The sequence below is a fragment of the Megalops cyprinoides genome, chromosome 14 (genome assembly GCF_013368585.1).
Source record: "Megalops cyprinoides isolate fMegCyp1 chromosome 14, fMegCyp1.pri, whole genome shotgun sequence".
Classification (NCBI taxonomy): Eukaryota; Metazoa; Chordata; class Actinopteri; order Elopiformes; family Megalopidae; genus Megalops; species Megalops cyprinoides.
Window position 1 is genome coordinate 555426 of NC_050596.1, and position 25748 is coordinate 581173.

Sequence of the window (25748 nt, forward strand, 5' to 3'; positions counted from 1 at the left end):
AGACAATGACAGGTATTTATGAAGCTTCCTACTGTCAGCTGGGAATATGACAATTGGGAGTAAATCTCAGTTGTTTTTGCCACAAATGAATGGGTGTGATGACATTTTTCAGTTCATCCCATATGCTAAGAAATGCCCAATAAATACTATCTTTGAAAGCAGTGGCATTGTCCTAGCACTGCTATTTTTGAACACAAAAAGATCTCATAAATGTGGTTTAATGCTGGTAAATTAGCACAGTTAATTTTCATTCTGAATCAACTCGAAAGCAACAAATATAATTATTTGAAATGTTTTTGTTAACAATCAGAATAATGGACTATATCATTTTATTTTTTTTTCCATTGTTATTCATTCATTATCGTTATTGCCTTAATTCCTGATTTCCTCTGAGGATGACAGGAATCCCACATATGCTAACATGTCCACAGGTTGCAGATATTGCAGAAATGATGTACCTACCTTCGTTTTATTTGTTAAAGTTAAAATCTCCTTTTATAACTGACCAATTGTAGCCTCCACAACACTACACTTAACCTTATAAATCCTTTAGATGACATAATTTATGTGTGAAATGTTGTCATTTACATGTTTCACACGCTGAGATATATAGCTTAACTCTATCTGTCCAGTGCCGGCCAGAAGCAGATGGGCTCCCCCTCTGAGCCCGGTTCTGCTCAAGGTTTCTTCCTGATAGGGAGTTTTTCCTTGCCACTATTGCCTTAGGCTTACTCTCAGGGGGTCTCAGGCCTGGGAACAATGTAAAGCTGCTTTGTGACAACTTGTGTTGTAAAAAGTGCTATACAAATAAAAATGAATTGAATTGAATAGCTATAAATATTGTAATGTAACATATATGATATGTAGCTATCTGTGCTTGCAAAAAGTCACAGGAATGGAGTCATTGGCCATGGTTGTTGGATCTCATTCTTACCACCAAGCAGATGACATCTTAGTGGGATGAAATTGTTTTCAAATGAAAAACTTTTCCCTGTTGCTAAGAAACAAAGGTTAAATAACTTTTCTTAAAACAGTAAGTGGTGGCATTTTTTCACAGAAGTAATGACAATATCTCTGACGAGGTTGGTGACAAATGAAATACCCTCCTTATCAGACCAGTATCTTTTAACAGCTCTGTGTTGTCAAATGAAGCCAATTCCAAATGTACACTATTTGCTCTTCTGAAAAATGTGTATATGCTTCCTTGATGTTGGCAACTCCTTAGAAGTTATGGCAGCTCACAAGGACTCTTAAATACCTGCTGATGCAGTGGTACTTTTAAGTCTAAGTTAAAGAATCTTGAAAAATAGCTTATACTGTTGGGAGTAAGAGTAAGACCAAATTGATATCCCCCTCAGAATTTATGAGTACTTGGGGCCTCCTTCCTACTGTGTGATGCTTCATGAATATTGGCTCTGCTCTATGACCCTGTGCAGTGGATGTTTTCCCCAGGTGGGCTCTCCTTCACGGTGGCACTACTAGGTCGCTCCCAGACGCTGTCCTGCAAGTAACAGATTATTGCCTGTTAAGCCAAACAAGAAGCCTCCGTAGCCAAAGTACTCTGTCAGAGAAGGACCTATTATGAGAGTGATTTCCTTTTAAGTGCCTTGCCACTAGGAAATCATATTGTTTGAGATTGCTTCCTTGGAAAAGAAAAGAAGGAAAGAAAAAACAAGATGCAGGCTAAAAAAACCTTTGGCCCTGAAACGGATGGATATTTCCGTTCCTCCCCCCTCTAAGAAACTCTGATATGTTGTTCCCACAACTGGCAGCCATCTACATTTAGGAAAAAATGCCAGCATGCACTCACATTGGCTATACTACTGTAATGTCTATACAAGTTGAGCATGATCAATGAATTAGACAGTTAATAACCTAATGAAAATGCTGCATGAAATGAAGATTTAAAGGCTACTAATACAAAACATGCAAACAGCTATTTTCAAAGGGTATTTTTCACCAAATGTTGTAAAATTTAATAAAACAGATTTGTTTTACTTTTGCGTAGTTCAAAATAGCACATTAGTCATGGAAAATAGGCCTTGAAACTAATAAATGTGTTTGCTGAAGGGCAAAACCTCCTGCCCTATTGTTAGTGCAGGCCTGCTCCCCTTCAGGTGAGACAATAGGTAGGTTCTTTTGTTGACTGGTGAGGAAATGTCTGTCACTTAGTGTGTGTCCCTTGTTTTGCGTCTCAATGATTAATGTTGGACATACCGCAATTGCTTCAGTCAGTTTTTTTAATCTCTCTGGGCCCTCCACATGGCAGACATGAAGAGGAACACAAGCTTAAGAGTAGGCATTTCTCCCATTATTGTCTTCATGTTAGTGACACTGACATTACAGGTCAATTGAAATTGCACTTGCAATCTAACTACTATCGTGCTTTACTCTTGAAGGAGAACTCTAGTCAAAAATAAAAGGTAATGCAGTGAGTGAAAAAGTAATTATTACTGTTAATTAAAAATATTATCAAAAATAATACGAAATAATATGAGATGAGGAAAAAATATTGAAATTACCATGCACAAACAACAAGCTCAGGTACACTCATGTGATTGCTTTGAGGGATCATTTCATACCCTGGTGTGCTGAGCATTTTTAAAATTTTTGCTACCATACCATATGCATGTATCAGTTTGGATTTCAGACCCGCGTTTCTCTTAAAACTGATGGTTCAAAATGTGCAAATTAACCTGAAAAACCACGCCTCCTTACTCAGAGTCTGGTGGCTGGTAAATTCCCTCATGGAGGTGTTAGTCGCCATGGCAGAACACAGTTGCAGGATGCTCTTGTTAATTATGAAAGCTGAGGAGATACTTCTAAGAAGATAAAACAGTTCTGGAATTTAAATTAGCCTTTTCAATAGGCGATCTCTGCATACAGAGTTAAAAATATGAGTATCAAGTAGTTTTAATAATTCAAACACTACCATTTATTGGGCAATGTTAGATATGTGCAAAAGCAATACACAATAGGGCTGCAACTAATGACAATTCTGATAGTTGATTATATAGTCGACTATTCAGATTATGAATCGCACAATTACTCAATGGCTCTTATTTATATATCTGCTTTTAAATTTAGCTTGAGGTTATTTTAGGCATACGTTAACTAACAATAAAGACAGTAAAGATGAGAACTTCATTCAAAAATATGTCTTTTAATTAATGGTTACTAGGACTAATTCAGTGAGGGCAGTTGCTTGCTGGGGAGTACAACTCTGCTTCCTTTGAAGAAAGCCATCCATGGTAGCATTACAAGATCCAACAAACCCTATAATGCGTTTGAATTAATTTGAATGCAACCCACATTGGGCACGCACGCATAGACACGAGTTGTAGAAATCTTTCGCGATTTAGAAAGTATCAAATTCTCCGGTGTTCTCTAAACTTGTGCACTCGGCAGCAACACTATCTCCAGCCATAAACGTAGCCATGATAACGATGCGACGTTTAAGCAGAAAATTTCTAAATAGCAGGGGGACTCTGGTTTAACATTGTAGAGTTGGGGCGCATTTGGAATGTGAACAGGATTGTTGTGAATAATAGGTTAGTTTATTTGCTACACTGTATGTTCAACGTAATTAATAATTTATTGATCAATAGAAAATGTATTTCAAAACAGAAAACATTACAGCTCATAACGTGAAGTAACATGGCATTTAACATTAACATTAGCTATGCTAGCTACCTAACTAACTTAACGAGACGAGTCGAGCATAACTGATGTGCCCCCATGCCAGGCAAGGTCAGGTTTGCAAATGTTGCAGTTCACAACCTCCTTGGCAGAGTTAACCCTTTCATGCATACGGTCACACTGGTGTGATTAGCCGCTTAGCGCGTATGCTAAAACCGGTGCGATTAAAACACAAGATTGGAAAAATTCTAGCTAATTTTATCTTTAAGGAAACAGCGATTTAACATTAAAAACATAACAAATGCTAACTGGAAACTATGAGAAGCTTAATAAAGCTAAAGAAAACATAACAAACCATGTAATGTAACACGCCTGCTACATAGCATAAAAAATAAGTTATGTTCGAAAGGGTTAAGAGTGAAATGCTGTCACACTTTTGAGGTCTTTGGTCGTGAAGGTGTTGCCATCTCTATTGTTCACTCCAGTAAAGCAACGTAGCTTAGGCTACATGTCTCAGCATTCCCAGTCAGCATGAAAAACACACGTAATGACGTCACCAACTAATCGACAGTTTAATTTGTTGGCAACTAATTTGGTCATCGATTTTAGTCGACTGCGTCAATTATTCATTGCACCCCTAATACACAAGATAGATGTCTGTACACAAAACATTGGATTACAATGCTTGAATGTAGTGTTGAATACTTTTAGGGCTGCCCTCGCTCAAAGATTTTCCTAGTCAACCTTCCTAGTCGTTTCCTAGTCGTTAGTTCAAGCCATTAGTCAACTAGTCGTCGCATGTTTATGACATTAATTTAATTATTTAAATATATATTTTTTTTGGGGGCATCGGAGAATGGTTTGAGTTCCAGGGCTCTGGACAGAGTAGTGGGTAGGCACACAGTTATTGTTATATTGTTCTAAGCTTGCCAGAAATTCCAATGGGTTGTGCTTGGATGGGTCACATTTTCCAATATTAATAATCACTGCCTCTAGCTCAGTGTGACTAAAACTCCTAGCAATGATAGAGGTCATCGGCCCCTGTTCCTTCTCACTATTACGAACCGTAGTATTGGAGTGAATTGGCTCCATGGGAAACATAACCATGCTGTCGGAGTACTTATCTCTACAGCTAAGTGATCAAGAATCTCTCTCCCAACAATCATCGCCATCTTCCTGTCTGCCTTGGAAATCTGCCAGGCCTGTGACCAGGCTACCAAACATTAAATCTTCCAAACCACAACTGGCATTTCTTTCAATTGTCCTGTTTTTCATCATAAACTGACAAGCAGTTCTTGCTTCATCAAGATCGCTTGACAGCACTTCAGCAGATGATCTGAGCATGTTTTTGTGCATTTGAACTTTTTCCTCTTTCATAATCGTTTCATTAGCCTGGTAATTTTTTGTTGACATCACTCTATCACTGCCTTGGGAGTGGAGCACCTTATTTTCTGAAGAGAGCACGTCACTTTCTGTTTCCAATTCCTCTATTCTTTCCTTTGTTACCTTATATAGCCTAAAGCAAGAAACGCTCAAAGCATGTTAGCAACTTTCCCTTTCTTCTTTTTGGCCATCTTGGGATAATTTTCAAACCGGGACACAGCTCACTCGTAAGGCTTATCCACAACGTTCTCCTGTCGAACATTCCTGTGAGCCATGCTTGGCAATGTATTCAACAATCAAATCTTCCAGTATTAAGTTCTTACAAAGTCATCTGCATCAACTAGTAAGCTAGTCACAATCAGTCCCCTCAATGACTATACGTTATCTAGTTACTATAAGATACCCGTAAGTCTAATTATTCTCAGCTCCAGTGGTTCGGACACAAATGAATAGAATTCCCACACTAAGTCCGGCTTCCGACAATGCTTAAACTCTGCCATAGTATGTCGGGCGAAAACCACACTACTTTTGGTTGTAGTTTTAAACCTCACAGAGTCACAGCGCATCAGGCTCGCAATAATATAGTCAATGAGTTTAAAACACTACCACAGTGCTTCAGGAAGGAACCACACTACTTTAGGTTAACATTTTAAACCTCACAGAGCCACAGTGCATGGGGTTAGCAACAATACTGTCAACAAGTTTAAAACACTTCCACAGTGCGTCGGGCAGAAAGCACACTACATCGGGTTACAGTTTTAAACCTCACAGAGCCACGGTGTGTCGGGCCCACAACAACACAAGTTTCAGTTACTTTAGAAACTTACAGGCACTTAATTTCAGTTACGTTAGAAACTATCATTCCGGTACAACTCTGCCACCACAGTACTTTTTCTATGTTCTTTTATACAAGGGAATTACCTGAAAGAAATTTAGCAGTAGATTAGTAGTAGCCTAAACTCAGCTTCCACGCTTTTTTCAGAAAAATTCTGCGTTGGGTGGCTCACCAGTTATAAGAAAAAAAGATGATGGAGAAGAAGAATGCATGTTCATGTAAAAGTCCGCCTTTTATTTCAGTAAAAAACAGTATCGAAGCTTGCGAAAAGCAATGACTTCGGGTTCAGCAGGGTCGGAACCCTGATCGTTCAAACCAATTGCAATATATACAGCTTAGGTCACGCTCTTGATGTAAATGAACCAGACCTATTGCCTGTATTAATACTGAAATCACAATGCCGTGTTTGAGTACATCAGGATACCCTTTGTTTGAGAAGGTTCTCGATTACTCATTCCTGGTCCCATGCTATAATTGATTACCATTGTGCTTGACCCAATTGTTAGGGCTCGGCAGAGGTATGGACCATCCTGTCAGTGTCTCTGTGATAATCAAGCCATTTGGGATGGCGCAGCTATTCAAATTAGATTATGTCTGGTAGGGTAGAATGCTGTAATTGCTTACAGGAGGGTAGGGAATACTGTGGCATTAGCGGGTCTGTAGTTGCTAAACTCACCTCCCCTGAAATTATATCTCTGTAGAATGCTAATCTGAAGTGGGTTTCATTTACATGCATGTGAGTGATACAGTATTAATGCTGAGCACTTCATATGATAAGGTTCTAGTGGCTCATAACCATTTTCTTACAGGTTAAGCAAAAATTAATAATTTTTCAGATGTGTGGGCAATATATTTGTTTTTGAAGATAAAATATCTTTTTCATCCTCCATCCCCTTCCGTCTTTCCGCAGAATTATCCAGAGGAGGGTTTGAACGGGAATGGGTGATTGGAGTCTGCTGGGTAACTTCCTAGAAGAGGTGCAAGAGCACTCAACATCTGTCGGAAAGGTTTGGCTGACAGTTCTCTTTATTTTCCGCATCCTGGTCCTGGGTACAGCAGCAGAGTCATCCTGGGGCGATGAGCAGTCCGACTTCATGTGTGACACAGAGCAGCCCGGTTGTGAGAATGTGTGCTACGACAGAGCGTTCCCTATCGCCCACATCCGCTACTGGGTCTTGCAGATTGTGTTTGTTTCAACCCCCTCCCTCATCTACATGGGACACGCTATGCACATGCTGCGTGTAGCAGAGAAACGCCGCCAGAGGGATCAGGAGGACAAAGGTGGAGGGGGCAGGGCCAGCGGGGGCGAGAAGGAGTACCTAGAAGAAAAGGATTTTGGGAAAGATGTAGGGAAGATCCGTCCAAGAGGGGCATTGCTGAAGACATATGTGCTCAGCATCCTGATCCGCACTGTCATGGAAGTGGCTTTCATAGTGGCACAGTACATGATCTATGGAATCTTCCTCAATGCACTGTATGTCTGCGACGGCTGGCCCTGCTCAAACAAGGTTAACTGCTACATGTCGCGCCCCACTGAAAAGAATGTCTTCATTGTGTTCATGCTGGCTATGGCAGGTGTCTCTCTCTTCCTCAGCATTGTGGAGCTCTACCACCTGGCCTGGAAACAGTCAAGGAGGTGCTTCAAAGCCTATGTCACCTCCTGTAGACAGCAGACCCCACCCACCACAGTGGTAGCCATTGGCCGGGAGCATGACACTCCTGCCCACCCCTCCTGTGCCTGCACCCCACCTCCAGACTTTGACCAGTGCCTGGCATCGGCACCACCTCACTCTCACACGCACCCCAGCTGCCATCCCTTCAACAACAGTATGGCCGCCCAGCAGAAGTCAGTTAACCTGGCAACTGAGCACCACCACAGCCAGAACAACCTTGGGGCTATGGACTTCCTACAATTGAGCTATGTGCAGGGCACAGATGCACCCGACACCTGTGTCCCACCTTCACCGTTCCACAATGGCTTCCTGAAGGAAAAGCGCCGTCTCAGCAAAACCAGCGGCTCTAGTAGCCGCGCACGGGGTGATGACCTGGCAGTGTAGGATAGCAGCCGGCTGTGGGGTGATGACCTGGTGAATGTAGGGATGGTGCTGGGACAGGAGGACATTGGCGCAGGGGTAGGGGGATCAGGGGATCAGCTTGTGAGCTGGATGAAACACTCTTCCTAATATTGAGGTGTTTATGGATTGTCCCTTTTTTAAGGCCTTAATGATTTTGATCTGACAACTAACTGTGCACTAGCAACTATGAAGATACAAGAAATGTGACAGAAAAACTTGAGAACCCTCTCATAAATTGAATGTCAGTAACTGGTTGTCCCCGAGTGCCTGCAAACCACTTACTTTGATGCAGCAGTTTTAATAGTGTATGACACCCTGAAGCCAGGAAACATCAGATCAGTAAATATATTATTTGTTCATATAAGCTCGAAAAATCTTCAAGGTCAAAAGCACACGGCCATTTTTATCACTGAGATCAGGAGGGATGACAGTTTACCTCACATCATCTGATGGTTTGTAAATGCAGCAAAAGCAAAGCAATGTTTTTTATTCTGTTGGTTTTCTTTCAATGCCCTGAACCTGCAACCATAGGTAAACTGATCTTACCCCATCAGAGCATGTACTTGAATCCAATGCTGAGGAAGAACATCATTGTTTACCTACTCCAAGTAAACCTGCGTGTAATGTGTATGGTCGATGTTAAAAAATCATTTGGAATGCTTCAGAACATTCTGAAGACTACACATGTCACTGGGGGGCCTTACTGGTTATGAATGTACAATATCAATTATTTCCAATTGACTGCTTGTTGATTTTCACAAACATTTTTCCATTAGTCCTACATATGCAATCTCATGGTTAAAAATAAGGCTTACTATAATGCATCTACCATGCTGTGAGTATTTCTGTGAAAGGCAAGCTTTAGCTGAATCATGGATTGTATTGGGTTTAGTACATAATGCCTATGGTCATTTTATCAGTCCATTTTTATCAATAGATCATTATGGTTGTATTTCTCTTTTTTCTGATTCTTTGAATATAATGCAATTTTTCTAGACTAGTCCTAAGAAGAATTTCTATTGTAAAATTGGGTCCCAGGATGTATGCTTCTATTGTATCGCTTTTCTATTACATGAAGAGATGCACTATGTTAACACATTGTTTAAATATGTTGTCTATTATATTTTTTCAAATATTTATTGCCATCCCTTGACTTAAATCTTTTGAGTAGGGTTAAGGTGATTGACATGAAATGCTCACTGATTGAGTCTGTGCTCATAACATTTATTATTATTAGTTTTCATCAATAAAAAAATGAATTATGAATCAGGCATGTGTGTGTCCGGAATGGCAGAGCTCTTCTCTTGTTAAATTGAAGAAAACAAGACAGTGGAAAAGGTAAGGAAGGTAACACAGGTAAGCTATAAATCCAGAAGTGATTTGAAACCATAAGTGATGAAAACTACTGCATTAACAGACTACAGTTACACATACAGTATTGTAAAACCCCAGGTGGCTCACTGGTGGTTACACTTGTGACTTAGTTAACACTGCAATCAGTACACCACCTACTGATCACTCCTGGTTATGTTCCCTCTTTTTCCCACTGACAGCTATCATTTATAAACATCTAACAATCTAATATTGTGAATTGAATTAGAAAATGTTACTGGTGATGTCATTACACAAGCTTTCTAATTATACATACTGTATTACACAAACTTTACTCAGGCCACAGAGCCAACGTCTGACACTGCAGTCAAATACATGGGTGTTTGCTGCAGTAATTCAGGTCAAGTATTTAGATCAAAGATACAACAGCACTATCCCACCTGAAATGTTAACCTGTGACCTTCTGGTTAAAAGTACATTTCCCTAACCAGTACAACTCACTGCCAACGCAAGTTATGCTCTGAATGTTACCTTGCTACTTAAATACATGTGGTATGCTCTGTACACTTCACTGTCAATATTAGCCATTAGCATTTTGCACCTTAAAATGATCTTCCTTCCTATAAAGTGCATTCCATTTCTCACATTCCGGTCTCTAAGCATCTTTAGCAAATAAAGACGTGAACAGATGCAGCAATAGCATTTAAAAAGTTTGTTTCAAATCCAAACTAATATGTGAGCCATACCGCATAGCGTAATTTACCACCGCTGCTAATGAAGAAAAAACATGTCCTAACGGAAATCAGGAACGGGGAGTAGACGAGCAGAGATTCCATGGCAGTATTAACACGCGGGATAACGTGCTCCTTGCATGGTCAAGGCAGGAGGTGCTCGTTCATCGGCGTTTCACCTACATCGCTCCCCAGTGGTGGAACGAACTCCCTGTCCTGCTATGAACTGCTCCTTCACCCCATTCCCTCAGACGGGGCCTGAAGACGCACCTCTTCAGACTCTACCTGGACTGACCCAGCACACAATTGCTGCCCCCCCCATATCAGTGCTGTCGTAAATTGCTGTGCTTTTTAAATTGTTTCTTGTTGCCACCTTTACCTTGACGCTCATTGCGCCGTTTGAAGTTGTTGAAGTTTGCTGTTTGAAGGTGTATCGTATTAGTTGCTCTACACGCTGTAGTTGTACAAATCTGATAGTACTGTGTCCTCAAACAGACCTTGCTCTCAGCTGAGAACTGTCTCATTGTGGAACTGTACACATCCTGTCCCCGTACTGTCGCTATACTTACTGCACTTTTGTAAGTCGCTTTGGATAAAAGCGTCTGCTAAATAAATAAATGTAAACGTAAATGTAAACGTGGAATGCGGTGTAACTATAATCTTGTTGGTAAGCGCCTTGGGAAATGCGTTTAATTTTCTGCGTTGTGTCCTTAATCTGAACATCCAATGTAAAAGCAGAACTTAAAGGCAATAGCAGGGAAAAACGTAATTCTTTTGATGCATGCATGACTGGTGTCACTTCGCAAAGCCTGGCAGGTATACTGTGATTCTTGACAAATCCAAATGTTTTGAAAATGAACCCATAGCCTATTGCAGAAACGTGGCCTGTCTAGGCTGACACGATCACAAAATTTGAAATGAAATCTTTGAATTGTATCACCACCTCAAGACTCACTTGAGGCAAATAGTGCAATTCACTGACCACTTATGCTGCCGCTTATCCTTTAACTTGCAGGAATAATGAAACGTGAAACTGTGGAATTAATGATCTGTGATACTATGCGTATCATATCAAAACACTACGGTACGTCTAAGGCGCGAGAAAGGTGACGTGACGCAAAAGTCAGATAGAGCGCTTCAGAGTGTTTTTGGGACAAGTAGTTCACTGTAACCCTGCTTCAGGCTTTACAACTCAAGACGGAATTTCAGAGGACTACAAGTCCCAGAAAACGCTTTCCCCTAAACCGGTGTGGTGTTTTGAAAATAATCCGTCTTTGCTGAAAAGGCTACAACTTTTAACAATTTCATGTAATTGCCGGCAGCGGTAATACAGAGAAAAATGAGTTCAATTTAATGTACCTTCATTTCTTATGTATATAAATAAACAAAATCGTGTCTGTAAGAAGTTGTTCTAATTTAAGCAAGAAGGTTTGGTTTAAGATAGATATCTTTGACAGTTAGCTTGCTAGCTATCATGTGCTCTGTCCGCTAGCCAGGAGTCTAGTGGCAAGTTAGTTGGTAGACTAGTTGTAGGTACAGACCAGAGACAGTTACCTCGCCACTGCAACAAGCAAGTGAAATTAAAAGTAGGTACTACTTTGCATTAGTGGCTGTAGTTGCACATAGTAAATGTTAGCAAGGTAAAGAAAATTAGCCATATTATTTTAGGTGATATAGCCATTCACTTTTACTTACTATACAGGGCTTCCGCCAGGCCAGTTGCCTCATGAGGAGTCACTGGATCATGTTAGGTGTTTTTGGGTCGGTGGCATTAGACGCCATGTTGTGGTCGGAGAAAAAAACGGTACCTGATCAGACGGATTCGGGCAGAATGTCGGGAAATGATGGTCACCACTCTCCATACGAGCTCAGACTAGTCCAAGTTCTGTTCCGACACGGTGCCCGAACTCCACTGAAGTCCATCCCTGACGTACTGGAGGTAAGAGTGTAAATAACCCCTCCACTCTCGTAACGTTAATTGAGCACATGTATCAACGCCGCCTACATATAAAGACTTAAGAGTAAGCAAACTTACAGGAAGCTTTGCTCACTGAAAGAAGTTAGCTGCACTCACTATGTAGCTAGGTTACACTGGTTTGGTTTTGTCTGAGGCTTCATGCTGATTCATGTTCACAAAACATGATGGATGTCTGCATGTTTCACACTACTACTGTAATTATGTATAACATTATTATTTATTACATTATGCATGTATTGAATGATCTTTACAACTGGAAAGACAAACATCATTCAGAGTGTGCCAAGCTGACCACTAAAAAGGGAGAAGTCAACACACATGTAAACATTGTTATTTATTTTGTTTAAAGTGTATCCTACGTAACATAGAATTTTGAGTGTACTCTATTCCATTTAATAGGCGCAGTGGAATCCGAACCTTCTGAAAGTTCCAGCTCACACTCAGGTGGATTACGTTGTCACAGATCTGAATGGTGGCCCCCGCCCCCCAGCTCCCGTGGAGGACAGCTACAGAGCCCACACACTTTCAGTATGTGTATTCTTTAGACCCACAGCTGCTGGGAGTAAAAGAAGTTTATCTTGGGAAGAGGACAACTGGGAGATTCTGAAAAGCAGCTGCACATAGATGATAGGTGTAATTTATCTGTTCTGATACTATTTGGTTACAGTGGGCTACAGTGTGGCTACATGGTTATGGAAGCTCCAACAAGGGTATTGCAGGATCAGATCACCGATGGGGCACTGCTGTTATACCTTTAGCTTGTTTTGCTAATTATTAAGCAGTATGAATGAATAATAGTTTTGTTTCAGTACTTATGCAGCTGTATGAATGGATAATAAAATCGGAACTGTGTAAGTACATTATGTTACATTATTGTTACTTAGCAGACGCTGTTATCAAGAGCGACTTACATAGTTTACAATTTTCATATGCTATCCAGCTGGATATTAACTGAGGCAATTGTGAATTAAGTACCTTGCCCAAGGGTACAGCAGCAGTACCCCAGGAGGGAATCAAACCTTTCAGTTACGAGTCCTGCTCCTTACCACTATGCTACACTGCTATACAAATAAAAAGTAGTCTAATAAGTAAAGTAAATACAAGGTACAGTACATATAGGGTACAGTAGTCTCCACAGGGTACAGTAGACAAATCTGCTGTACAAAGAAAATAAGTCAATATTTTTTTTTTCTTGTTTGATTTCTTTTATTATGCCTTAGTCCAGGGGTTCCCAACCTTTTTTGGTTGGTGACCCCACTTGTCACAAAACTCTAGCGATCCCAGTCATTCACAACATAGACATGTTTAGATTTGTATGGACTACTTTGAAATATTATGTTACGAGTAAACATTCATTTTACATCTTTTATTTATCTTACCTTAGTTAATGAGATGGTTGGTTCTGCACATTGCGCTGCAACCTGTCAAAGCTCGGTAGTGTAGGAGAGAGAGCACATCTCATCTCTGCGGTCACATCCAGTCGGGAACAGTACTTTGACTTCATGCACACAAGTGCACTAAATCCGACCTCACACAGATACGTGCTTCCAAAAGGGACCAAGACTTTTAACTAGGGATGCATGATAATATCAGCACGACATCGGTGTTGGCCGATAAAAACTTAAGAAGTTAATAGTCGGCATCGGCAGATATGAAAATTTCTGCCGATTTGCCTGGCCAATAAGGTGACGCGTTAACTATGTGCACGCAATGACGCTGAATGTTTATTATGGGCGCCAGCAACAAGCTTCAACATGTCAGCTGTATGGAAGTATTTCAAAGTATCTGAAACAGATAACAAAATTGCTCTTTGCAATGTTTGTAAAGCACCAGTGATGCAGGGAGGGGTAAAATATATAGCTAAGTTTCTCACTCTGGGATGATGCTAGCTGTGTGTTGCTAAGCTTCTCTCTGCTTCCGGAGGGGAGCGAGACCATTTTAAATTATGAGGTCGGTATCAGCATTGGCAATTGGCCAAAGTGAGTTTGAAAATATCGGCATATCAAATATCGGCAAAAATCCAATATCGTGCATCCCTACTTTTAACGTACACAGTGCGATCTCTGAGTACTCCTCTCTTACTCCAAGCCAGAATTCCTCCACAGCCACTCACGAATGCACTCCCTGATGTGTTCTGTCACATCATAGTTCGATCAGCTGTTTAACAGCGGCGGCAGGCAGGTGCACAGAGCCTGCATCAGAGTGGAATAGGTCCCTCACCCACTCAAACTTTGACATATCCATGTCTAGAAAGTAAGTGGTGAAGTGCTCCTCAAGGCGTTTCAGGTGGTCACTCATCACCTGTGTGGAACACTCATTGATGCTGTTGTCTGTCAGAAAGTTGCACTGCAGAGGGAAAGGGGTGAAGTTTGCCTTTCTCTCCAGAATGTGAGTTTTCTTCTGAATCCGTCAATGCGGTCACTCATCTGCATTATATTCTTGTTTTTCCCCTGCATGCTTATGTTAAGATCATTCAGTTTCCTAAAGATGTCGGTCATGTATGCAAGGAGACACATTGTTGGTTACACAAAAAGTTGAGAAACTCTGTTTTTTTTCACATCCATGGAAAACGCCAACAGTTCATTTCTCAGCTTGAAAAATCTCTCCAGCACCCTGCCTCTAGACTACCACTGTGCTTCTGTGTGAAAGAGCAAATTTACGTGTTCCGAGCCAGTAGTGCTGCATAGTTTTGTAAACAGACATGCACGCAGTGGATGTGGCTTGATGTAGTTGACTATGCTGATTACCTGCTGCAATGCATCTGCGATTGGCACACTAAGTTCATTACATGCCAGTTGCTCTCGGTGAATCATACAATGAGTCCATACCACAGAGGGGGCCACATCCATGATCAATGTCCGCAGGTCTGCTCACCGTCCTGCCATAGATGGAGCCCTGTCTGTGCAGAATGCGACCATTCGGTCCCATGAAATGTTGTTTTCTTTTTCCATGTAGCTATGGAGGACATTGTACGTTGCTTTGGTAGTTTCATGTTCAGGAAGAGGAAGACAGTACAAAATATCCTCATGAATCGCATTCCCCTGCATATAGCAAACAAATGTCAAAGCATGGGCATTTTTTCCTTCTATGCTGACATCCATTTGAGGAACATAGGCCGGGGAACTCCAAAGTTGCTCTGATGGCATGCTTTTCTTGGTCGTTAGCTACTGCCTCTACCCTTCTTTTCACTGTGTTATCAGACAGTGGTATTGTCTTCTGTTTTTGAGCCTCTTCCTCCCCACACATCATTTTTACCATTTCAACGGCAGCAGGCAATATCAAAGTCTGCAACGGTATGTGGCTTCTTAGCCTTTGCAACAACATAGCTCAGCTCAAACTATGCTTTCAAAGCTTGCTTGTTAACCATCATTGCCCTTTTAAAATACATTCGCTGCTTGTTCAGCTCAACACATTTTCTTTCGAAGAAAGATTTTAGCTTGCCCACATATTCTTTATGTGTTGTCTCAAAATGTCTTTTAAGTTTTTTTGGTTCATGCTCTTACGGGATAGTACGTTTCCACATAGGAGGCATTTAGGCTTTTCCTCATTGTTTTCCATTACACTGATAAATCCATACTGCAGGAAGGCTTTCTCAGGTGCACTTGCAGATGTCGTGGGGGTCTCAGGTGGGCGAAGAAACCTCTCCATTTTTACAGTGTTTCCTAATTTCTGTCCTAATTCATTTGATTTTCTGTCCTAATTCATTTGTTTTGCTAACTTCCGCTTCGGTTTGATTTAAACGTTACATAGCTTGGTTACATCAATTAGACAGCCGAGGTCATTAACAAGTTGATTTTAAGTTGATTTTTATGAAGGAGGATACGATTAGTTGGTTAATTGTGCGTAACGTTAATTTTTAATTTAATGTACATATATATTTTTGTACGGATCAGCTGTAAGATATTTCAGGTGACCCCATTTGAGGGGTTGGAAATCAATCAGGTTGGAAATCGCAGCCTTCGTCATTCACCAAGTTCCATAAAATTTGAAAAGACTGAGTGAGAGTTTTGATTTGATAGGAATGGGACTGGCTTGCTCATGTAAATGTGCATGATCATAGAAATAAGATCTGTGGTATTGCAAGTAAAGCTCCTTACCCTGACCTTTGTTAGATTTTCTAGTAATTTTAAAAGTAAATGTACCGGACCAAAAGCGTGCTTGGAGAAAAGCTTTATTTGGTGGAGATGGAATCCGGCACCATTTCTGCCTGCAAAGCTTTAACTCTGAGAACTGTTACCATGATCGGCCTTTCATACCATGAAACAAATGGCAACAGACAATAGGTTTACAGTGTTGCAAGATCAACCTGTGCTCCCAATGTAAATCAGAATCTTTTGATGCTAAAGGCCCCTTTGTCTGGTGGTGGTTGCCAATTGCCCACTCCCGGTTGTATTCTACAATTGATGGCTGTCGCCTGCCTTAATCAATTGCTCTTGACTCCACCTGTAACGTGGCGCCAGAGGTGTGGAGCTTTCTTTGTAACTGTAACTTTGTAACTTTCTTTGTAATGATAATAATACCGTCAGGCTCAACAGTTCTCTTATTCTGAACCATGTCTGGTCAGAAGATACTATAATCTTACACCTTTGACCTCTGATTTGGTCATTCCGCTGAAGGGTGGGACATTCCCTGGCCAGCTGACCACTGTGGGCATGCAGCAGCTCTATGATCTGGGCGAGCGACTGAGGAAGAGGTATATCGAGGATGTTCCCTTCCTACTGCCTGGCTTCAGTTCTGCCGAGGTCTAGTAAGTATTCAGTTCCATTTAGGTCAGTTCCTGTGAATTTTACAAGTGTCTAGGAAGTACACTGTCCCTGTGTGTGTTTTATAGAAATCTGGGTGTGCCTGTTGGAATTTTAAGGAGGCACAGCTAATGCAGCATGCTCTCCTAAGTGAATAACATTTTTTGCCTTTCAGTGTCCGTTCTACGAACATTGTGCGAACGATAGAGTCAGCAAAGTGCCTGGTGGCCGGTCTGTTTCACCAGAGCCAGGAAGGTGAGCTGCTGCTCTGGGTGCATTGCAGCCTTGATGGCACCAGGTTGCTGTGAATGATCTCTGGACCTGTCACCCTCTAAAATTGATGACACAGAAGTCTCAAAGTTCAGAGTGCAGTGGACAGATGCCAGATAAGTTGAATGCTTCCTTTTTCATTGTGTGCATATCATCATCTGTAATATTATCGTCACAAGGAGGACTGTTATAATGTATGCAAGCTCATGCCTGTTAGTGTGTGAATTCATTTTGGATTGGTAGATCTGTGGGGTTTTTTGTTGATTTTGATCATTGTATACACACAGTACACCCACATGTCCATGTATTCATACATACATACACAAACTCACACATACCTATCATTTAAACTCATCATGAGTCCCATTTCAAGGTTTAATCTTTGTGAAATACCTTAACATATTTGAAAAGCATCCATGCTGTGATAGAAATCCTTCTCAGGGTGTTAAGGTTCTGGTATGGCCCCTCCAGGCACTGTACCCATCTTTACCACTGAGGCTGAGAATGAGGTCCTGTACCCCAACTACCACGGATGCAGACTTCTCAAACTCCTGAGTGGGTGAGTGCCTGAGTGAGCAGACACTTCTGGGACATAAGGGGCTTCTTGGTACCGTTTTTGTAGCTTTGCGCTTTACTATTGTGTACACATACAGTAGTTCTTGCAGGTCTTCCAATAGGTAGTATATTCGTCCTGTTATAACAGCCTTATGGCCTTACAAGTAGGGCTGTATTTTTGCCATTTGAATTTTAGCCAACTTTTTTCGAATGCAGCTTCGAATGTCTGTGATGTGACGTCATCGTTTTGGCCTGTTGTTTTGGCATTTCGTAAGTGACCAAATGAATGTAACAAGCAGTTCTGGCTCCAAAGGTTCAACCAGCATTTGCTTTAGTGTACAGAATTATTCCTGTGCAATTTCATGACACATAATTCACTCCGTAACCTGCTGACTCACGGAATGTATTGGACCAAAGCCCTTTCGTGCACATCATACCTTTGGTAATATAGCCTATGAACATAATTAATTTTGTACTTAAGCAAAACACTGATATCTGTGAAAGTTCAAGCAGCCTTTGCTTTTGTGGACAGAATGGCTTCTGTAACTGTGGAGTCATGGAATATATTGTGCTAAATCCCTTTCGTGCACATCATACTTTAAGTAATATAGCAAAACAGTTAAGTGGACAAAATGAACATTCGATGGCATGGAATGATGATCGTATAGCGCATTCTGCATTTCGTGCCACAAAAGCATAAATGCTGGCCTGGGACATCTATTACGTGGACAGAATTACTTTTGTCTACAAAATGAGTTTCTTTTGTCCACAAAATGAAAAGCACAACAGTCAATTCAGTGCACGACAGCAATCATCCGTTTTGTTTTCTGTGCACAGAAATATGTGCTCTCTTCAGTATTTTGTGGACACAATGCTAACGTGTTTGTGTTTTTCGTGGACAAAACGTGTTACGGTGTTACATGGTTTCGCATTGAATTTATGTGTTTCGTAGCACAGAAGGCCTTTTGTCTACGAAAAAAGATCTGTTACACCTGGCGGCGACCCACAGTTTATTGGCAAAATTATGTTAAATGATAATAAAAAGTAGGTCGCTTTAACATCCAAATTTCTTGTATTACAGTAGCAATAACCGTAAAACTGCAATTGTGCACCCATCCTAAAAATCGAATGCTTACTTTCACAATCGAATGCCAATTCAAGGAACGAAGCTTCGAATTTTTCCGTACAGCCCTACTTATAAGTTGTGCTGGTGCCTCCACAAAATATATAGGGGAATAATGTTTTCAAGATGGGCCGTCTAGAATATATTTTTTAAATGGTAGGTGTTAGTAACAGCTGTAGTGTTCTGTCCTGAAGATTATGGAGTAATCAGCACAGGAAACAGGGTATCGGTAATTTGGTTGAGATAAGCTGTGTGATTGCTCTTCTGTAGTGTGAAATTAGTTAGAGAAAGGTATGGTGAGGACAGGGCAACAAAAATGCACTGGAAAGCCTGCTTTATGGGCCGGATGGTGGCTGCAGGAATTCACCATCAACCAAAATGAGTTCAGTTCAGTGGACTGTCTTGGACTATTGAATGAATCCATTTTATTTTTATTAGGATATTATTTCCTGAGATTTCAGTTTTAATAGATTGATCTTTTCAGCATTTCTGCTCCTCAGTCCTTAACAGATGGGCATTCTTTGGTTTGGATGAGACATAGGTTGCCATAGATAGAGTTGGTTACAAAGCCAAACAAGAATTCAGATTACATTTTTTATCACCTAATAATAAAAGCTGGTCAGTGTGAGTTCCTACTAATATATGTGCAATATTTCAGGGAGCCTCCGGTTTGGCATATAGTTTTTGCTGCTCCATTGATAGTATATATTTAAGGGGTCTTGCCACATCTGTCTCTCAAGCTACTCTAGGCAAGGCCATGTGTAAAGGCATAAATATTAATAATCAGATGATACGATGGAATCATTTTCTGCATTTCTTTGCCTCTCATTCAGCACTCGCTGGGCAGAGTCCTCAATGCTCCCGGACATTGCTGCCGATTTGAGTAAGATCCAGAGAGAGCTGGGAATTGCGTCACACAAGCGGGTTGACTTCATCCTGATCCGGGATGACATGGTGGCCAGGGAGGTATATCACTGCAGAACCTCCCTCTCAGCACTGCAAATGTTTTTACACTGCAGAACCTCCGTCTTTGCACTGTCAATACTGTTACACTGCTATGCTGCAAACCTCCCTCTGTGGGCAGTCAGTGCTTTTATACTGTAACCTCCCTCTCAGCACTGCGAATGCTGTTACACTGCAGAACCTCCCTCTCAGCACTGCAAATGCTGTTACACTGTTCCTCTGCAGAACTTCCCTCTCAGCACTGCAAATGCTGTCACACTGCAGAACCCCCCTCTCAGCACTGCAAATGCTGTTACACTGCAGAACCTCCCTCTCAGCACTGCGAATGTTGTTACACTGCAGAACCTCCCTCTCAGCACTGCAAATGCTGTTACACTGTTCCTCTGCAGAACCTCCCTCTCAGCACTGCAAATGCTGTCACACTGCAGAACCCCCCTCTCAGCTCTGCAAATGCTGTTACACTGCAGAACCTCCCTCTCAGCACTGCAAATGCTGTTACACTGTTCCTCTGCAGAACCTCCCTCTCAGCACTGCAAATGCTGTCACACTGCAGAACCCCCCTCTCAGCACTGCAAATGCTGTTACACTGCACAACCTCCCTCTCAGCACTGCAAATACTGTTACACTGCAGAACCTCCCTCTCAGCTCTGCAAATGCTGTTACACTGCAGAACCTCCCTCTCAGCACTGCGAATGCTATTACGCTCTAACCCCCCTCTCAGTACTGTTACACTGGAGAACACTACACGTCATTATCAGTCCTTGCTGTTGGTGGTAAAATATGTTTTTCAAATTCAAAACAGCTCTTTTGTTTTCTTCAAACTGGCCTTTTGAATCCTCAACAACACCTGTGGGTAACACTGGATATCTCCTTCAGTGGTCCGGATATGGTTATGAGCACGATCAATTCCATTTCAATTCAGTCACTTTTGGAAATGAATTGAAATTCAGTTCATTAATTAATATCATGTAAAATAATGGGCAGTTTTCAGTTCATTAAATTAATTTCAGATCATTCCCTAAGCTGACTGAATTGAAATGGAATTGCCCCCAATTCTGATGAGTATCCTTCAGATGTGGTTATGAGTATGGCTATCTGCCAGATATGGTGATGAGTATGAGGAAGAATACATTAGCAGTGCACCATGCAGCATTCAGACCTCCAGCCTCCTGGGTACAAGGTTGGTTCCACAGCTGCTAGGTTTCACTGCTGTCCATGTCACTTAATGCCATCACATTCACATTCACAGATGTGTCACCGGTGCCCATCTGTCTGTTGGCCTGTCTGTCTTTGCAGACCCATGGCCTGCCATGTCCTCCTATGTTAAGCAGCTGGAGAAGCACAGTGGAAAGAAGGGCAGTGGAGATGATCTGCCATATCTACGATCCCAGCAAGAGGTGAGGTGCCACGCTGGGGCTCATGGCAGCGGGAGGCGGGGTCAAATGTAAGCACTTAATGAAGCTTAAGTAGAAATTGTAATTCTGAAAAGTCTGTATTTTCAATCATTCCTTTGACAATGTTACAGACAGAACCTTCAGCTCTGTGTGGGGCCACTGCTTCACATTCTGCTGAGGAACATGGAGGACAAAGTGCAGGGTGTGGCGTCCATCCAAAAGAGGTGAGTCCAACGGCAACACAGTAGACATACTGGGGCAACCACAATGTCAGCATTTAGAAGAATGGACTATGGACTAATCAGGGGTCGCACATATTAGTTTGTGACACTCTGTTCTGTATTTCAGTTTTCAGTGGCATTTTCAGTTTACTTTCTTAATAGGCTAGTAGTCTTCTGTCATATTTAAAATGGGTATGTGCAGCTTTAAAGTTTTGTCTCACTTGGTAGGCTGTAGGTCAAAAGGGAGGCAATTAAGGTTTACTCTTTACAGACATCCCTTCTTTAATTGACCAAGAAACCAAGAACAAGATCTTCACAAGATCATCTCATGGTTCTGGTTTAGCCATCTCATGTTGACCCCTTGCAAAACCTGTTGTTGCCACATGCTATGTTTGTTGCAATTTGCCGATGATTTTGGAAAATTGGAAACATACCGATTGGTCTACTTCCTCCACAAGGTGGCAGCCTTGCTTATAAAATCTGGTGTTGTTGGGTCTCATAGTAATAATGATATATTAACAGTACATGGTACATGGCAAAATTTATTGAAGTTTTGTGGTGAGGTAGACAAATCAATACCTTTATTAAGGCAATAGGGCCTTATAATGTGATGCTGTCAAAAATTCCATCACATATTGATTATTAGTAGTTACATCTTTTATAGTGAACTATCAGTTGCATGGCAGTGATCCAGCAACTCAGTGTATGTTTGTGGTCTCTCCCAGGAAGCTGTACCTGTACTCTGTGCATGACACCACTCTCATGCCCTGTCTGATGGCTCTGGGAATCTTTGACATGAAATGGCCACCCTATGCAGCTGACATCACCCTTGAACTGCACCATCACCATGTCACCAAAGAGGCCTTCGTTAAGGTGTCTTACCTTGGGCAGGTAAGAGGGCATAGGCTACCTGGAGTATACAGGGCTCTGGGGTGTAAGGTCAGGCAAGGGGGACACCTAGAGCCAAGAGGTAGCAGAAGTCAAAATACCCTCATATAAGAGTATGTATTTTTAATTAAAACTGGGAAGAAGTTGATGTTACCACAAGCATTTTGTAACTGTTTATAATGTCTTGTATTTGAAGGATCAGTGTTGTCCGTGAAAATGTCCTTATTTCTTCTTGTAGATATTCCTAGCTTTATGGGTTTGATCTGTCATGCTCTCTTGCCAATTCACATTTCTCCTTCAGAGAGAAATGGGTAATCACTCAGCATATTTAACTCAAATTTAGAGATTAACTGAAACATTAAAACACTGGCAAACCAGCCAGCAGTGTGGTTATTTTTGCTATCTGGATTGCCAATTAGCTGTTTGACATAGTTCTTCCCGAGGAGATATTAAAGATGTTCTTATGAAGAATTGCCCTTAGTCTTCAAAAGTCATGAGTGGATACATCTTACTTATCTTTCCAAATGTTTTGTGGATTTGTTCGGGGACCATCTACCCGTAGTAGTCATAGGTTTGCTGAATGATGTGTAATGTGTTGTATGTGACTTTGTCATCATGTGTTTCCAGGACCAGCTGATTCCAGGCTGCAGTGGTATCTATTGCCCCCTGAAGGAATTCAAAGAAGCTGTGTCCCCCTACTCTTTGACCTCTGAACTTTACAGGTCACTATGCAACAAGAGCCCTGAAGACTGAAGGAGATGCAGACTCGACTCTGCTCTTTTTCCACATGATCAGCAAAGCCAGTCTTCATTTTGCGATTTATTAATCATTAACATCACGTTCAATCGGTTTGAAGCAGACATTTTTTTTTGCTCTTCACAGAATGTTGATGTAGGTGCTTGCTGAAATCAATTACCAGCGTGTGTGTATGCATGTATATGTGTGTGTGTGTGCTGTAGTGCTGTAGTGCTGTTAGCTCAGCTCAGGGCAGGTGCAGTTGCAGGGGCACCCTGATAGGGGTAGGGGTGAGATTTGTTTTTGTCTCAATAAAATAATGAATTAAAATGCAGTCTTGGAAAGAAGGGCTTACAATGGAAAAACTGTAAAGCTGGTACACATCAGCATTTTCCTCAGGGGAATGCAGAGCATTTTGTGAATGTTTATAGATACATTCTATTAAAACGTGAGTTTTGTCTTTATATATGAACCGTGAGTTTTTCTAGTGTTATTAAGGTGGTTTTTTTAACTGAATTTGGTTAAGATTGTTTAAGGTACTTTTGCACCCAGGGTGTCAGGGACATCTAATAACAGTTTCAAGGCGATCTCTGGTCCCCTTCAAACAAACTGGGGTACAGCTCACCCTAAAATTTCATTGGGATGAAAAGTAGGTTACTCTTTATACAGCAGGGATGTGATTTTTCCGGATTAATCCAGAATTCCAGATTTTCCGACCTGAAAATGTGACCCACGTGAATCATGCAGATCCGTAAAAAAAAACAGAAATTGGGTGGGGATAGGGGGGTATGAGCCGCTAGGCTACATATAGAGATTATGCACGTGACGTCACAGTAGGTGGAGTCATTGTGGGTTACACCCACTGAGTGGCAGAAAGACAGCGTTAGTGTTCATCTTGAATGAAAACACATCTAAAATGGGAAAGAGCTGTTGTGCGATTGACTGTACACAGATTCAACAAGAAATCGGAAAGACTGCCGACAGACTGCCGAAAGCTAAAGAAAACAGAAGCAAATGGATCGCTGCAATTCGCAGATGGAACTGGAATCCAGGCACCGAAACGTGGATTGCCATTAAGGATAAGGATGTTTTTATTGTCATTCCAGAACATGTTGTACATGAAAGGGAACGATATTTTTAATGTTAAATCGCTGTTTCTTCAAAGCTAAAATTAGCTAGAATTTTTATTCTAGTTTTCTAATCACATCGGTTTTGGCATACGTGCTAAACGGCTAATCGCACCGGTGTGACCGTCCGCGCAAAAGGGTTAAAAGTTTCTACAAAACATGTTGAAATTTTGTTTATTATTAGCAGGGGTGGACACCCTGGCCTCAGAAAGTAAAAGTCCTGCCACGTATTTGTTTTTTGAGGCCTTCTTTTGAATTGAAAAATTGCATGTTGCTTCTGCTGAGTTAATATAGAATATAAAAATAAATTAAAATGATTTTTTTTTTTCAAATTAAATCTTGTCATGGGTCATACCTTATCATTCATATGCTATAGTATAGCTGCCACCGGTTTGATCCTGCATGTTTGTAAGGACAGAATCTGGACCAGCACTATGGAGCAAACTTGTGGCTCTAGTAGATTTCTGGAAAAGGTATGAAGTGTGTGTGTGTGTGTGTGTGTGTGTGTTGTTTGGGGGGGGGATTTCACCAAAAACGGTATGACTGCGTCTGTGAGGTCTCCATTCCAGAACAAAGGTGTCCACTGTATGGATCAAAAGAATGGAGCATTGTCCAATTTCTTCAAATTCTGTTTGCAAGGAGTATCAAATCAAAGATGGTAGACAAATGCAACAATTGAGTGATTCTCAGTTGCAGTGTTACACAAAGCAAACCATTTGGAGTTTGTTTACAAATGAACTCATATCTTGACTTCAGAATGAGTTTCACTTGTGAAAACGACATTGGATGGTGAGGGTGGGAAGCAGCTACATATCACAGTCACACTCATACTAGTGCACATTATTCAGCTGGTCCTGAATATCTAAATGAATAATATTCAGAGAGCTGGACAGTGTCTAATTTGTTTAGACAAGAACAATGGTAAATATTACAATACTTTACATTTAACATTTACAAGTTACTTACAAAGTGTGTGCTTCATATGAACATGGAATTTTAAATAACAAAAATAACATCGGTACTCTGGTTCACACATACACACACTCACTATAAAGTGACCACTTTATTAGGTACAACTGACCTCATTGGTGCAAACATCTAATCAGCCAGTCATCTGGCAGCAACTCAATGCATAAAATTATGCATAGTCAAGAGGTTCAGTTGCTGTTCAGACCAAACATCAGAATGGGTAGGAAATCTGATTTCAGTGACTCTGACTGTGGGATGATTGTTGGTGACAGACAGGGTGGTTTGAGTATCTCAGGAACTGCTCATCTGCTGGGATTTTCAAGCACAACAGTCTCTGGAGTGTATAGAGAATGGTGTGAAAAACAAAAAACATCCAGTGAGCAGCAGTTCTGTGGGTGAAAACGCCTTGTTAATGACAGAGGTCAGAGGAGAATGGCCAGACTGGTCCAAGCTGATAGGAAGGTGACAGTAACCCAGATAGCCACACATTACACTAGTGCTATGCAGAAAAGCATTTCTGAACATACAACTTGTTGAACAGTGAGGTGGATGGGCTACAGCAGCAGAAGACCCATCCGGGTACCACTCCTGTCAGCTAAGAACTGGATACTGAGGCTACAGTGGACACAGCCTCACCAAAACTCGATGGTAGACGATTAGAAAAACATGGCCTGGTCTGACGAATCTCGATTTCTGCTGCGACATGCAGATGGTAGGGTCAGAATTTGGTGTAAACAACATGAATCCATGGATCCATCCTGCTTTGTGGCAACGGTTCAGGCGGGAGG

At 41.3% G+C, this 25748-nt stretch overlaps 2 protein-coding genes across 2 annotated transcripts; both read left to right on the forward strand.

The window, feature by feature from the left end:
* The first annotated feature begins 6795 nt into the window (after positions 1-6795).
* On the forward strand, positions 6796-7914 carry LOC118788990 (gap junction alpha-5 protein-like). Its single transcript, XM_036545246.1, has one exon. The coding sequence runs from the start codon at positions 6796-6798 to the stop codon at positions 7912-7914; it is 1119 nt and encodes a 372-aa protein (XP_036401139.1).
* Positions 7915-11349: 3435 nt separating this feature from the next.
* Positions 11350-23827, forward strand: acp6 (acid phosphatase 6, lysophosphatidic). The gene is made up of 10 exons (XM_036545290.1): positions 11350-11934; positions 12373-12501; positions 16590-16720; positions 16891-16970; positions 17457-17544; positions 19497-19629; positions 20923-21023; positions 21152-21244; positions 21967-22132; positions 22757-23827. Exons 1-10 carry the CDS (start codon positions 11722-11724, stop codon positions 22880-22882), a joined length of 1260 nt encoding a protein of 419 aa, XP_036401183.1. The 5' UTR covers positions 11350-11721; the 3' UTR covers positions 22883-23827.
* The last annotated feature ends 1921 nt before the right edge of the window (positions 23828-25748 follow it).